Here is a 14,822-nt window from a genome sequence, read left to right on the forward strand (position 1 = left end):
TTATGGTGTATTTAAAGGGCATAGGTTTAAATACACTATACACTACAGTAAAAAGTCTGCGGGAAACAGAATTTCATCATTGGTTGACTGCCTTTTCTTTGGGAAGTTCTCTTGTTGACTTCTAGCCACATTTAAAACCTTGCATTCTGCTTTTTTTTTTTTTTTGCCTTTTGCCTGTCCGGATTAAGCGAAGTCCAGCTTATCAGGGTCTGGATTAATGAGGAATTACTGTACTACATTTGAAATTGATGCTATAGATTAGCAAGGTTGAAAAATTTTCTCCCAGTGCCAATCAAATAACAATGTTTTACTGATCCAACTAGAAATTGAAAATGTTCGTTGAAGAATATGAATCGTTCATTTATCTTCTTAATTAATGTTTGTAACTAAGTGATTGGAATGGGGTTTTCTTAAAAAAAAGAACTGCTAATTTGCTTATTTAGACTCGATTTGATTTTTGATATTTGGCATCGCTTTTCTGATACTTTTGGTTAATTGTGATGATGATGATAGGATGAAATTGATGTGAAGAGATACTCACAAAGAACACCCATGCCCAGGCTGGGATTTGAACCCAGGACCTCTAGAATCTTATCACTAACCACTCCACTGGAGGTCAGCTGCTTATTTAGATATACTTTAAAATGCTAAGGCATGTAAGTTACATGTTCACGTCCTTAAAAAATAATAAGAAAATGGTATATTTTTACACTAAATTAGAGGCTAGTGTTGGATATGTCAAATAGGTAAACTGTCTATCAGCCAATACCAATAGAGTAACTATTAATCTGTCCAATCCCTTGGATCAAAAGTTGTGTACATATTGTTACTATTCTTTTTTCAGCACAATAATTGCTTTAATGATGGTGTTACGAAGACTGATTAAAAATTGGAGAGACTCCAAACAAATAAATAATCGAACTTTAGTAAATGGGACATACAAACCACCACCCGAGTCCGAGAGTTACACGCTGATGACATCTCTAGCAAAATTGGCCATCATAATGGCTTACTTCTTTCTCTGTGATAGGTGAGTTCATATCCTTAACTCTCGTTCTTTTATTTCAGATGTAAATTAGTTCCGTTTTTGCTAAGGGGTCCATGTCCCCATGTTAGGAGAGTGGTGCAAATAGCTTCAGCCATGATGCACCCATTATATTTTTTAATAATCAAACACTCAATAAAAATGTTGGTATTTCATGCCACATGCTGTTAATATATTTAAATGAGGTAAAATGACAATACCGAACTCAATCCACCTTCAGGAATGGAAGAAGAGAATGAGTTGTGGAAGGATTGTGGAATGAGTTTGTTTTGTTTTATATGCAGATAGGTGAATCAGGACTGGACTTACAGTTTAAAGTCAGATCTGAACCACTATATGCCTCCACATTGTATCGAACCTGGGTCCCCTTGATTGCAAGGCAACAATGTTACCACTATGTCATTGGGGGAGACTTCTTTAAAAGTATAAACAAGTTGATGTCATGGCCATCTCCGTACAGGGATGAGCCAATATTTGCTGCTATCTCAGAATGACATCAGTTTCAACCAGTAGGTGGCATCATCTTCTTTTATGGAATTGTGTGCATCTTAATCTACAGGGTGAGTCAGAAGTCAGGTTACGTAGAAATTTATAGTACATCTTCAATGTGTGCACGCGAAATTTTCAGTTCTCCAGAACCTTTTGCAGAACACCCGGCAAAATCATGTCTGCCCATTGCACGATATGTTCCTTCAGATGCTGGATGTTCTGAATCTTTACCATGACCCCAAAGGAAAACATCCATTGGTGTTAGGTCTGGAGACTGCAGTGGCCACTCAGAAAAATCACCTCCACCTCACCTCAGCATCTTCCTTCACTCACAATCAGAAACTTCCTATGCAACTTGACTTTTGACTCATCCTGTATTTTAGCCATGTTTTAACCCTTGCATGACTTATTCTTTTCTCGATCTTTAAAGAAGGAAGGAGGTGTGTGTCCAAAAATTCAGAGGACAAAACAAGATGATATTTTGTGATCTTATTGCATGCCTAATGCAAGCATTTAATGTTTTAATTGTAACATGTAAACTGTCCTTCATTTGCAGAACGAATTTCTTCATGAAGGAAAATAAATATTTTACACAAGTCAGTTTTTGGCTGCCGTTTGGATATGTGTTTGCTCTGGGTCTGTTCTTTACCGAAGACAGCAGGTTCACCAAAGTTCTGCATCGGGACCAGACGGATGAGTGGAAAGGTAAGAGGACGCTGTACTATTGGGAGTGACAAGATTAAATGAACTGTCCTTACTATGTACCATTACGTTTTGACCGTATTTTCCATTTCAGACCTGACAAAATCAAAATTTCTTTGATAAATAGTTTGGTATCCAAAAAAGTATATCTGAGGCGATAACATCACTCTGTATCATTATCACATTGGAAATTATTGATTGGAGTTCAATCGCTAATACTGGTTGATACTTTTTGGAGTCCGAGTATCTCACATAGTCCACAAAAATCCCATGTGGCACTTTTGTGGAGTGAAACACTGCACTTTTTGTTGGTAGTTTTTTACAATAACATTGTGTTGTTATCGTACACAGTGTTTCTGTGTGGAATCTGAAAAACAAAGGACGTCACATCACAATAAACAAATGGCTAACAGGAAGTGCAGCCATCTTTACTTCTTGTCAGCCAGGCAGCCATATTGAATAGGATGGCTGGTTGCTAGCCAGAGATGAAGTAGGAAGGAGTGACAGGACACTTAATCTAACTTATCTTCCCATGTTTTAAACTTTGACTTCTTGTCTTATCTCCTGATGAAGCTACATGATGTGAGAGCTAGAGGATAAAAGTAAGTACATGCCAAAACTGAACTATCGTAACGTAGCCCTAACGGCTCGGGTGTCGCTTGCTAATGTTCCCCAAAGGGACTGCATTGAGGTACACACTTGGTCAAATTAAATAAATGAAATAAAATATGTTTATGAACACAAACACAAATAATCTCAATGACAATTTATGTGGAAATCTTTATTCTTCTTGGTACATCACAGTAAAACTCAAAAATCCATCTCCTCCAACCAACATTCCAAACACAACAAGACTTACCAACACTGCAAAACTGCAACAACATCTGCCGACGAACACATGAAGTAACGCCAGTGTAACGACAACCGCGTCTACTCCGTCTTTCCTCGACCATCCCTGAAGATGACTCCATGAAGGAGTCGAAAGCTTGGAAGAACTCTGAAGTGTTTTTTATCGTGCTATGTGTGTGGGATTTTAGTGTTTTAACAAAAACCCATATATGTCGTGGTTGAGAATGGCAGACACACAAGGGAAGATGGAACTTACCCTGTTCGGGCATGTAGAGTCACGAACCCCTCTCTCTCAAAGACCTCCAGTTCTCCGCTCCTCTCTCTCTTAGCGAGAGTTTCAGAAAGCAAGTTTCTGACCTCTTTTCCAATCACTGCCGGCCCTTTTTGCCTGTCGTATTTCGCAATTGCATTGTGTTCACCCCGGCAGTGACCAGACGTTTACCAGAGAAACTCCTGTCTCATCATCTTTCAGTTGCGAGACTCGTACCTGCACCGATAGACATTCGACGCTATATATTTAGTAGGGATGAGCCGATATGAAATTTTGGCCGATACCAATAAAGTACTGATATAAAATTTACCGATACCGATAACCGATATTCTACCGATCCGATATAAAATTAGAAATGGTCCTTGAAGAACCTGAAAGGTTCATTGACCTTAATAAATGTGTGTTTCAAGGTGACTGCAGTGCAAGATAAATTGCATATTTAGACATTTACTTTTTTAGAAAGTAGGGCAGAGAGATTATCCATAAAAATTACAACAAAATGGCAGAATTTTGCACTAAATTATCAGATATTTATCGATATATCAGATCGGTAAAATAATCTGTAATTTTACCAATAAACTGATACACCTATATGCTTATATCGGCCGATACCAATAGAGTACCGATTAATGGGTCCCATCCCTAATATTTAGTGAAATGATGACATGTGGTGTGAGTTATGCCTTAGCAATGTCCAGTGTTGATGAAGGCAGTGAGCCTTTGATATTAATCGGGAAGAAAACATCTAATTTGCAAGGTGAAAACACAAAACTTAATGTATGTAATAATTAAACCACATTTAATGCATTCATCATGAATAAAGATAATTATATTTGTTTTATATTTGCAGGTTGGATGCAACTTGTAATCTTAATATACCACATGACAGGAGCAAGTGGTATACTTCCTATATACATGCATGTGAGAGTTCTCGTCTCTGCTTATCTTTTCTTAACTGGATATGGACATTTTTGTTATTTCTGGCAAAGAGGAGATGCTGGACTCATAAGATTTTTCCAAGTAAGTGAGAAACAGTGTTTTTGTATTTGTAATGACCAACATTATTTTGATTATATTCGTGTGTACGATTTGAGTTTATATTTATTATTTTGTGCGAGTGTATGTAGTTTGATTTTAACATATTTGCAGCATTTTGATTGGATCATAATTTCCATTAATAAAATCCTGCTTTGCTTGTTGTGTTCCTTATTGGATGTGTAATGTAGGGTACAGGATGTTTTAAATTTTCTTTTGTAGTTATTAATAATAGTTATGTATAGTTGTAGTTCTGAGTAGCTTTAACTATACGAGAAACATAAGTTGAGTAATGGTGTTACTGTAAGTTGTAGCGTTGTAAGTATTTTTTTGTTTTAATATTTTTCATATGTAAAGAAAGGTTTGCACTCCAATATTATATGTTGAGATCAAATGTAACAGTGCACAGGTATATTGGTAAGTAATGTACAGGGTCACCAATCCTTCTCTTACAGAATAGAGGACGGAATTTTGCGATGTATTGGCGGTTAGAAAACTGTGGACTGCGGAGAGTCATTGAGGTATGAACATCTCTATACATGTAGCTTTTTCTTAGGCCTTTATATGAAGCTTGTGTGGTTGTGATTATGATCATTTGATAACTAAGCCAGTGAATCGAATTCTTACAATATCCAGTTTCATTACTTAATGCATATACAGGATATCCCATTATTCTTTGAACAGATTTAGAGTATGTTATATACAGAGCTGAGAAATTGAATACACAGTTCATGTATTTTTGGCGAGCTTTGAAGGTGGACTTTAGCATAATAACAGTCAGTTTTGCATTTTTTATCTTTTGTAGTTTTTTTTTTTAATTATGGCAGAATTTTATTGCATTTTCAATATTTTGGTAGTGCTTTAATGCATTTTTATAAATTTTCTATGTTTTCTTACTGCATTTTGCTCCTTTATGGTCATTATGTGCAATTTTGTCACATTTGCTTCCACAATGGAAAAATAAATTGTTTGCTTCAGTTCAAAGGCAAGGAGAGAAACGAGTCATATTCTTGGAACCCAGTCGCAGATAACAACATGGAAAGGAAGGAATTCCAAGTTAGATCTTCAATTCCTGACCTCTAGTTACATGTTTCGTGGCAACGAAAAATATGTCTATGACCTTAATATCTCTGGAGATGTAGTATTTTTTACTGTTATTTACAAGAAACAGCGAATGGAGACTCAGAAATATATGCTCAAACAGTCTATTCAGAATTGAACCTGCAGTTTGCTGTACAACGTGCCTTCACTGGGGTTCGAACCTGGTAACTCTTGGTTGCTAGATATGATTTAAATTATTTTACTTTGCTTTTTGTGCCACAGGGGCCGGCTTGGTTGCTAGAATGACAGAACCAGCACTACAACATTAAGGAGAAAACAGAGGTGATGAGATATTATGTAGTGACAATTCATTGTTACTGATTTCAGTGTAAAATGGCTACGTGCTGTATAACATTTTCTCAATAAATAAATAAATATCATTAAATAAATAAATAAATGTGTCCACCCAGTAAAAGTCATTTGACAGCTGTTACACCATGGCATCTTTCCAAATGCATTTTTTTTACGCACCACCATGCAGAGCACAGCGTAGCACAGCTGTCTATGATTCCAGAGGTCCCAGGTTCAAATCCCGACCTGGGTTTGGGGTTCTTTGTGAATGTCCCATCATCAATTTCATCATATCATCACTCATTGTTGCAATTAGCTAAAAGTGGCACAGAAGTGACGATAAATAACAAAAATCAAACCAAATGCATTTTTCCAGGTACATAACTTGAATGTTATGCATTTCTGGACCTGGATAGACTTTTTTTCTTGCCGCAAGTCATAAAGCATCATCCCATCATTTGGCAGACTCCTTCTTTGGTTTATCCTGTATATATTTTTCAATAATATGCATTTCGTACTAGTCCTTTACACGATCGTCATGATTTGACCATGTTATATAAATGTAGTAATACAATTGGAGTTGAAACTTAGTTTCTCGGGCAATCAGCCAGGTGATTTCCAGAAAGGCTTCCGAGCTTTCAAGAGCTAAAGTCACTCTCATGTCATCTCATCTCATCTCATCACTTCATTCCCTGAAGATGAGAGTGACGTTAGCTCTCAAAAGCTTGGAAGCCTTTCCGGAAATCACCTGGCTGATTGCCCGAGAAAACCTCTTCAATTAGAAGAACATACTTGTCGTCACACGAATTCAATTCACTGTCTGAACTGTTGCATTTGTACACTGAGAGACAAAAATCATGTTCTGCCCATTGTAAAATAAAGCTTTGGAGGAATATATTTATGACAGCTAAAGTACGGATTTTATGCATTTAAAAATATCTAAAGAGTGGCTGAAATATACACTAAAATACAGCAAGGAAAGGCAATAATGAATACCACCATGTTTTAAATTTTGCAACAATAAATACAGTGCACATCTTAAAGTTTTGCTAAAAGACAACCTGTATATTAAGAAAGTTTGCAATAGTGTACTTATTTGCACAAACAACCAATTTTTATTTTTAAGATTTGACATTGAAATTTACCTTTCCTTGCCTCTGAATGCTAATTTTATTCTAGGTAGGACAAGTTTCAAAACTATAACTTTATAAAGTTATTTCAAAAATTATGCTGTAGTATAATTTTATATGATTAACAATTAGTGACTTACTAAATATTGTGCTTTATTTTAAATTGATATCACAGTCTTTTAAAGGAAGGGAAACTATACAACCTTCAGACAATTAACAAAAATCATTGTAGAGTTTGTGGTGTTTGCTTTTAATTTAAATGATTAGGAATGATCTGAAATGTTTGTCCGTAGCGATAGGGATTAAAAAAAGTTTGCAGAGTATTGCAAATGTTCCCGAAAGAACATGAATGGTTCATTTGTCTTAATTAATTTAGGTGACCAGGTGACTGCAGTGAATTTTGCTTTGAAATAGAAATTGCATATGTACATATTTACTTTACGAAACCAAGAGATTTGAATTTTGCCTTTAATTTATTAAACGTAATAACAAAGTGACAGAATTTTTCACTTAATTGCAGGCTAACTATAAATATATTTTATCAGTAAAATTATTAGTAATTTCACCAATGGACTAATATACATGCATACTGTATGTGTATATGAAATGATACCCATTGCTATTAAATAGTAAGCCATATGATTTTATTTGAATCTTGGCATATTCTCATTCAATTTATGGACATTTAAGTATTTAATATTGATGATAAATCCCCCCTGAAACTCAAATTGTATATATTTTAACATTATTAGAAGTTAATCATCCTGATGCATGTTAAATAAATCATGTTGAATAACATTGCTTATTATAACTTATTTTTGGTTTTCAGAACTGGATATGATACACCAATTTTGAATCTTTGTTCCATTTAATCAACAATTTCTGGATATTTTTTTAAACTTTATTAGGCATAATAATATTACATATTTATGTATGAATGTTATGTAGCCTGTCAATATAGTTTATCAGTATAAAGTTATCAATTCAAGTGTGTTCGATATTTAACACAGGAAAGTTAATTTCGTTTTTAATTGTTTAATGTGATGTAATTTAATAATTTTAATGTTAGTTTCATATAGTTGCACAATGTTCAAATCTTTAATATAATATTAGCAGGTAATTGAAAATCAAACACACTACTAAAGACTGAAGTAAGTTAGCCTTTTTTTGTGTGAAATTGTGTGATTGGGAATGGAAATATGTCATTTAAGCTCCAAAATACAGTTGTCAGTGAAATTTTCATGTTGGTACTTCATATCATTTGGTAAATGTTCTTATTTAAATTAATTTTGCATATAAAATATGCATGTAATGAACAAAAATTACTTGTCATTGTAGCATATTATTTTGAATACTGCTAACTTTGTATGCTATTTTTAATCTGTACCCAATATGTACATTTTCTAGCATGTTGCACTTTATTTTCATAGTTCCAATCAAGTGAAAATTTTTTAAATTTTTCTGGATTTAACACTTCCTGCATTGTAAGTTCTTTTTCTGTAATTTCCTGAACACTTAATCATGGTTTTCATAGTTCATTGTCCACTGAATGACACATACATGTTGGTGAGTGCTTTCATATTTCCCATACCCTTCGACTTCCAGTTAACCTACATTTTAAAATTATGCATTACATTTACATGAAAGTTTCTATTTCATAATTGAAATACATTTCAATGTAATGGAATAAAGTACTTACTTTATCTTGAAAACTATTTGTTGATGGTTCTATTAATATCTGTGGCCGTAATAGTACATTTTTTCCATCAAGAACTAAATATACATATCTCTAAAAATTAATTCAGTGGCTCTGGAACTGAAATGTCATTTTAAAAAAACATCATTTAGACACTATCATAATACCTAACAATTATTGGAGTGGTGAAACTGACAGTCTTGCAATCATTGGCATAGCAGGCATGGACCCATCTGATCTGGCCCCTCCCAAAATTTTGCCAATTTACACTGCTTTACATGAAAATTTACAGAGACAAAAGTGGCAATTTTTGGAGATTGTGTATAGTTGAATAAAAAGGAATAGCTCTGACTTTTGTTGATTGGTTTTTGCTTTAACTGCAATTATTTAACTGTGATTATTTAACTGCAACCACATGCAAATGTTGTATCGTATATCCTATGTATGGACCTCATTTGCACAATTGCGATAACACCTTAATATGTTAATCATTGTCCGAAATTGCTTATAAATGCATAAAATGACATGGTGAGCACTAGCTTAGATGAGTACCATGAATAAGTTAAATTTAGTGTTTTATGATTTTTTTAGTATTTAAGATTTTTATTGTTTCTTGCGAATTTCACATTTTACACATATTCTGTGAATAACTACAAAAATCATAAATTTGCTACACCTTGCTGTTTACATTGTTCCCATGTTCCTGCATTGACATATTGTGTCAAAAAGCCGTTGACAAGGGGAAGCGAGACGAGGAAACAAATGACTGTGCACTTTAGTTTGCAAATTTGAATTCTTATCTTGGTTAACCTGTACACAGTGATGATACATTGCAGGTTGTCATATCAGTACTATTAATATGATTCATTAAATAACAGGAATTTTATTCTAAACATCATGGAGATTTACACACAATGAAAATATGTATTTCTGGGCTCAAACTGGTTCCTTAACAACACGCCATAAAGGATTCGTGACGATCAAGCAGTATGCGCCTGTGCAGTAGCTCGTACCACATGGCTGCTCCGCTGTTGACTTGCACCGTAGAAGAGGATCGAAGTGTTACTGTCAGTGTTCGAAAAATTTTCTTCAAAGCTAGATGCCAGCTCTGAAAATCAGGTGCCAGGAAACCACCTACTAGCAATTGTACATACTACAGGATGTTTCAAAAGTCGTGCAATCCAAACTTTGAAAATGTATATCATGAAAATAGTAAGAGATATTTACACAGGGTTTTCTGCACTAAACTAATCCTGTAGGCTATCACTGGGTTCATAAATTTATATTAGCATTTATCTAAATAAAAGCAATTACATTATTTAAAAAAACATTGTTAATTTGCTGAAAACATCTGAGAACTGATTTTCAACAATAAATACCAACTCTTAAATAATTTGTGGGATCATTTGTTGGTGTTTGACTGGTTGTAAAACAGTTGCTTTGTGAGGTTCAGCAGAAGCAGGGCATTTTTATTGGAAAACCTCTTGCACCTGAGTGTAAGAATGAGTAGTAAAATACTCTTCAGCAATGCACACGCACTGCTCCAATGTATATGCCATGCTGAATCAATTAATAAAAAAACAGGCACAGTAGAGGCGAAAGTGAGCGAAGAGAATTCAGTGTAACCAGGGGCAGTCTATAGGATTCCCTCAAGAGTCCAATTTCGGCACAAAATCTTGATTTTTCACGTAAATGTATAGCCAATTCTTAGACACATGTTTCATGCGACTGTTGGCAATATTTCGACCTGCTAGTATTGTCATATACGGAGATATGTCCCAAAAATGGCACTTTTCACTTAACCCATAAAATCGCCAGTCAAAAATTCATCAAATGTTGCACATGACCAGTATTTATCGCAAATGACAGACTGACATGGCATCAGTCATCAAATGTCTAATTATGACCCTTCGATAACTTCTTACATATTTTTCTTACTCGGAAGTTCATTTCTGGAAAAATTTGAATGCTGCTTTCCGTCAGCTATTAATTTATATAATTTTCTGTACGGAGTGAACTGATAATTTTAAGCATTGAAAAATAACTCAATGGATGAGGCTTTATAATCCAGAAAACCCGGTGTAAATATCTCTTACAGTTTTCATGGTATGCATTTCCAAAGTTTGGGTTGTGCGACTTTTGAAACACTGTATAAGATGCTGAGCATCACAGTATTCAAAACATCGCTAAATTATTTGAGAAAACAGGAAATGGTGTTGGGGGACAAAGGGTAAGAAATTGTTACTGACTCTATGGAATGTTCACAATGTTGATTAAAAAAAAAAATGCTATCTTACGCTGTACTGCAATTTGAACTTACATATTACAGCAAAAGATCAGTCACCAGGCTGAAATTTTTAGTCGCCATGTGGACCTGGCGACCGGAATTTTTTGAGCCCTGGTTACTGTAATCGTTTTGTGGTCAGAGGGAGTGATACCTTCTGAAATCTACAGCAGAATGAAGGTTCAGTATGGAGAGTGTACTAAATTAACGGAACCATTTTGAGTCCCAAAATGTAAATTTTTCATTGTGCATAAATCTCCATGGCGTTTAGAATAAAATTCCTGTTATTTAATGACTTCCCCTCGCTACAGCACCTTGAATAACGTAGTGTGGAAAACGGCACAGTTCTGCACGCTCTGGCTGGTTCCACTCGAAAATGATCCGCTAGAGGCGCTGGTGTTGAACCCGGTGCTTGGTATTCGTCTGCTTATAATGGAAGTAAATGGAGTTTTCGCTGCAACGTCTGATTCTTTTACATGAAACATTTCTATGAATGTGATAATTGCTATGATATTTGGTACAGTGGTCGCGAAGATATTAACAAACATTCTAGACAGTCGACCACGTCCTGTTATCGTCATACTTTCGTTAATAATACAGGAGAAAAAATACGCGTGGAATGCTCTTGGCAACTAAATTTTTGTGTATGAATTAGGTTCATTATTATTATCATCATCATCATCGTTTCTTTTGAAGATATACACACTGAAGCATTTGTATTTTTGATATTTACTGTCTCTTTTCTTCCACTTTAAACTAATCGCGGCGATGATGATAATGATGATTCCATGAAACGACATGGGGAACCCCACAAAACTTTCTTAGTGCCATCGACATGAGTGTAAGGAAGCTTTCAAACCAATGGGACAAACGACACGGGATGTTCACACTGTCACACTAGTGACACACACTTCCAGACTGTAAAATAGCATTCATTGCACATGAGGGTCCAAACAGCAAATGACATGTTCATATGGCGTATTCGCATGCTACTTTTTACTTCGGTTGGAAAGCTCCTTAAAGGAAGGGTGCTCAGACCGAAGCGAAGCGCTACAGGGGGAGTTCCCAACTAAGTGACAAGCGACATGGTGCCTTCAGTCTACTGGCAAGCTTTCGCTGCTAATTGTGCGAACAACAGATAGGCGACACGAAAAACCGCACATTACAATAACAGATCTAGGCGACACGATAAGTCACACGTGTCGCTTTGTCACTTGTGCATTGCTCAAACTGGGCCATTTCCTCAATAGCTTGCAACATGTTGCTGTGGTTTGTTGTTCGCGCATGCACGATGCAATGAGTGTCTTGCTTTAGGGAGATTGTGCACCAAAGCGACAAGGGGCACGCGACACTTATCGCTTGACGATTTCACCAACCGAACGCTGGCCTGTGCTTCCCGTCATGCCGCTACGATGTGAAATGTTGCTCTTGATTGGCTCGTTTCCAAGCAACGTGTGTCGCTTCGGTGTGAAAGTTGCCTTGGACCGAAGGACCCATGTCGCTTTGGTGTGAAATCCTCGTATCGTTTGTCGCATGTCGCTTTGGTGTAAAATCTCCTTGAGGAAACGGTGCAGTAAGAGCTTGTGTCCATACAGTTTGAAAGGCTGCATTGAATACGGACTGCTCGCTTCCAAGCAACACTTGTGGTTTGTCGCCTCGGTATGAAATATCTCTCAGGATACTATTTATATTCTAATAACATAGAAAAATAAAACTCTAGTACACAATCCAACACCTGACGTCCGGAATCACTTTGCGATGTTTCTTCTTGTTTTACGAATGCTATTTATTTATTAATTTTATTTTACTTTTCTTTCCAAATTAATGTCATTTCGTGACTGCAAATCACTCCACAAATATAACTGTTTCCATCAATTCACGTACCGCCTTTCAAGACAAACAAATCTACATAATATATTCCAAAAACTAACAAAGCCGCATTACTTTCATAAGAAAATTAGCACCGACATTGATCCCACTGCCATCTATGTTTCTCATCCGTCTGGGGAACCAGTTTCTTGGGTCGTTTTCCACACTACGTTATTCAAGGCGCTGTACCCTCGCATTTACCCCTAACAATTTTACAACATAATTAATTATTTAATCCAAGGTTGGGTCCCACCTGAGAAGATATCCTTCTTCTTTATTTGTGGGTGTCCTTCGATCAGTTTCATCGAATTATCATTTATCCTCATTGTTGTAATTGTGGCAAAAGAGTGACACAATATATAAAATTAGATCGATACAATTATTAATTATTCACATACCTGCAGTTTCATTGATACAATAAGTTGTGTCTCGGTGCCCTTCGCAAGAACACTATTGCATAGAAGCATGCACCAAGCAATATTATCACACCCTGCTTGTCTTGCAAATATCAGTTACAGTAGATGAGCTGCACAGTGTGTTAAGTTAGATAGGTGGCTCAAGCCCGATATCAGTTCATTTTTATGCTCTATGGTTGTTTATAAGCTAACTGATGTATTGAATTTCACATGTACATTGCAATAAAAACAATATAAGTTGTTGCTTATTGATTTTCTGCTTTTCCAGGTACTTTTTCGGATGAATTTCATGACAGTTACTTTATGTTTATGCATGAACAGGCCATACCAGTTTTACTATTTTGTTCCTTTGGTGTCGTTCTGGTTTTTAATGGTGTATCTAGTGCTTGCAATGCCGCCTCAAGTTACGGCCAGCTCCAGTGAAAGCAATCCTCTGCAGTATCTCTACTTGGTGCTTAAATTTGTTGGTCTCTTCAGTGTCATTACTATTTTATACATGTCGGAGGTAAGTTCCCTGTATGATTGTAAGTATTGTTGCACTTTTATTTTTAGTAATAATTGCTTAAACAATGATATTGTTTCATTGAAAAATTTGCCAAGATGTTATATAGTGACGACAAGGAAAAGAACCTTCGACAAAAAGTCTCTGTGCACCTCCCCCCCCTCTTCTGCTCAACTTGGGCTATAAGGAAGCATGTTCCACTCTACCCCTCCCCTCCATGCTGGAGTACGGTGCACAGGAGTCGTGGCTCTATAGGTTTTTTTGCTTGTGGTTCCACTATAACTAGAGGCACATATTTTTCGTAAATAAAAAAGCAAAATTTCGGTACAAAAACATAGTCAATTTCGGGTTCAAAAGTGGTAAATAAAATGAAATTTCGCTGTTATAGCGGTGAAAAAGCCCCTTATAAAATGACATTTTGGTTTTAAAAAAATTGAATATAATCCCAAATTTGATTTAGAAACTGCACTATTACACAAAATAAACACATCCCTTCTAATAGCACATTAAATCATTACCAGAATATTAAATTTATTCCTGTATAAAGGGGTCCATTTTTGCTTCTCAAATATTTACAGCAGAATTAATGAACTTTCCGTGAATTGCATAACTCACAGGATACTTCAGACTTCAGAAAGTGTCGCGTCAGTACATAAATGGTAAATTTCGTGTTTAAGAGTCTTATTTCACATTTTGCAGTTCATTTCGCATCATTTTGTGACAAAACAGGGTAGGAAAATGCACCTCCTCAAATCTTTCAGAAACATGAAAAATTAACATTAGAATGTGTTATTTCACATTTCGTGTTTTTGTCAAAAACGAACTATGCATGCCTCTAACTATAACTGTAACATGACATTGCACAATTTTGAAATTGTTTCAAGACAAATTACGAGGACTGTTCAACAAAGACTAAGATTGACTTTTTTCTTCTTAAGTTCCCTTGTATGTTATATTTTTTAATTACCATATTTGAAAAGAGAGGCTTTTTGTTCATAATACCTGAAGATGTCAGCAGCATACCGTCTTCGGTTTGTAGTACTGTTCCTTTATTTAATTGTTTCACCTGACAAAAATGAAGGTGCGGCAAGACGAGCAGTATGTTTCTACCCACGGAAACTTCGAAAAGCTTAAGCAAGCCT

General features: G+C 35.7%; 1 protein-coding gene across 3 annotated transcripts in view; it reads left to right on the forward strand.

Annotated features, from left to right (window-relative positions):
* The window catches only part of LOC146005035 (N-acetylneuraminate (7)9-O-acetyltransferase), a 47,055-nt gene that overhangs the window by 21,953 nt on the left and 10,280 nt on the right, over positions 1–14,822 (forward strand). For 2 of the 3 annotated variants that reach the window (XM_083144174.1, XM_083144176.1), the window contains exons 8-12: positions 845–1,030; positions 2,091–2,239; positions 4,207–4,376; positions 4,847–4,912; positions 13,447–13,683. In XM_083144174.1, the coding sequence (XP_083000300.1) occupies positions 845–1,030; positions 2,091–2,239; positions 4,207–4,376; positions 4,847–4,912; positions 13,447–13,683 (808 nt within the window). The remainder of the gene's footprint in view (positions 1–844; positions 1,031–2,090; positions 2,240–4,206; positions 4,377–4,846; positions 4,913–13,446; positions 13,684–14,822) is intronic. The other variant, XM_083144175.1, reaches the window with a different exon arrangement.

This window comes from Lepisma saccharinum, chromosome 22 (assembly GCF_977018435.1).
Source record: "Lepisma saccharinum chromosome 22, izLepSacc3.1, whole genome shotgun sequence".
Taxonomy (NCBI): domain Eukaryota; kingdom Metazoa; phylum Arthropoda; class Insecta; order Zygentoma; family Lepismatidae; genus Lepisma; species Lepisma saccharinum.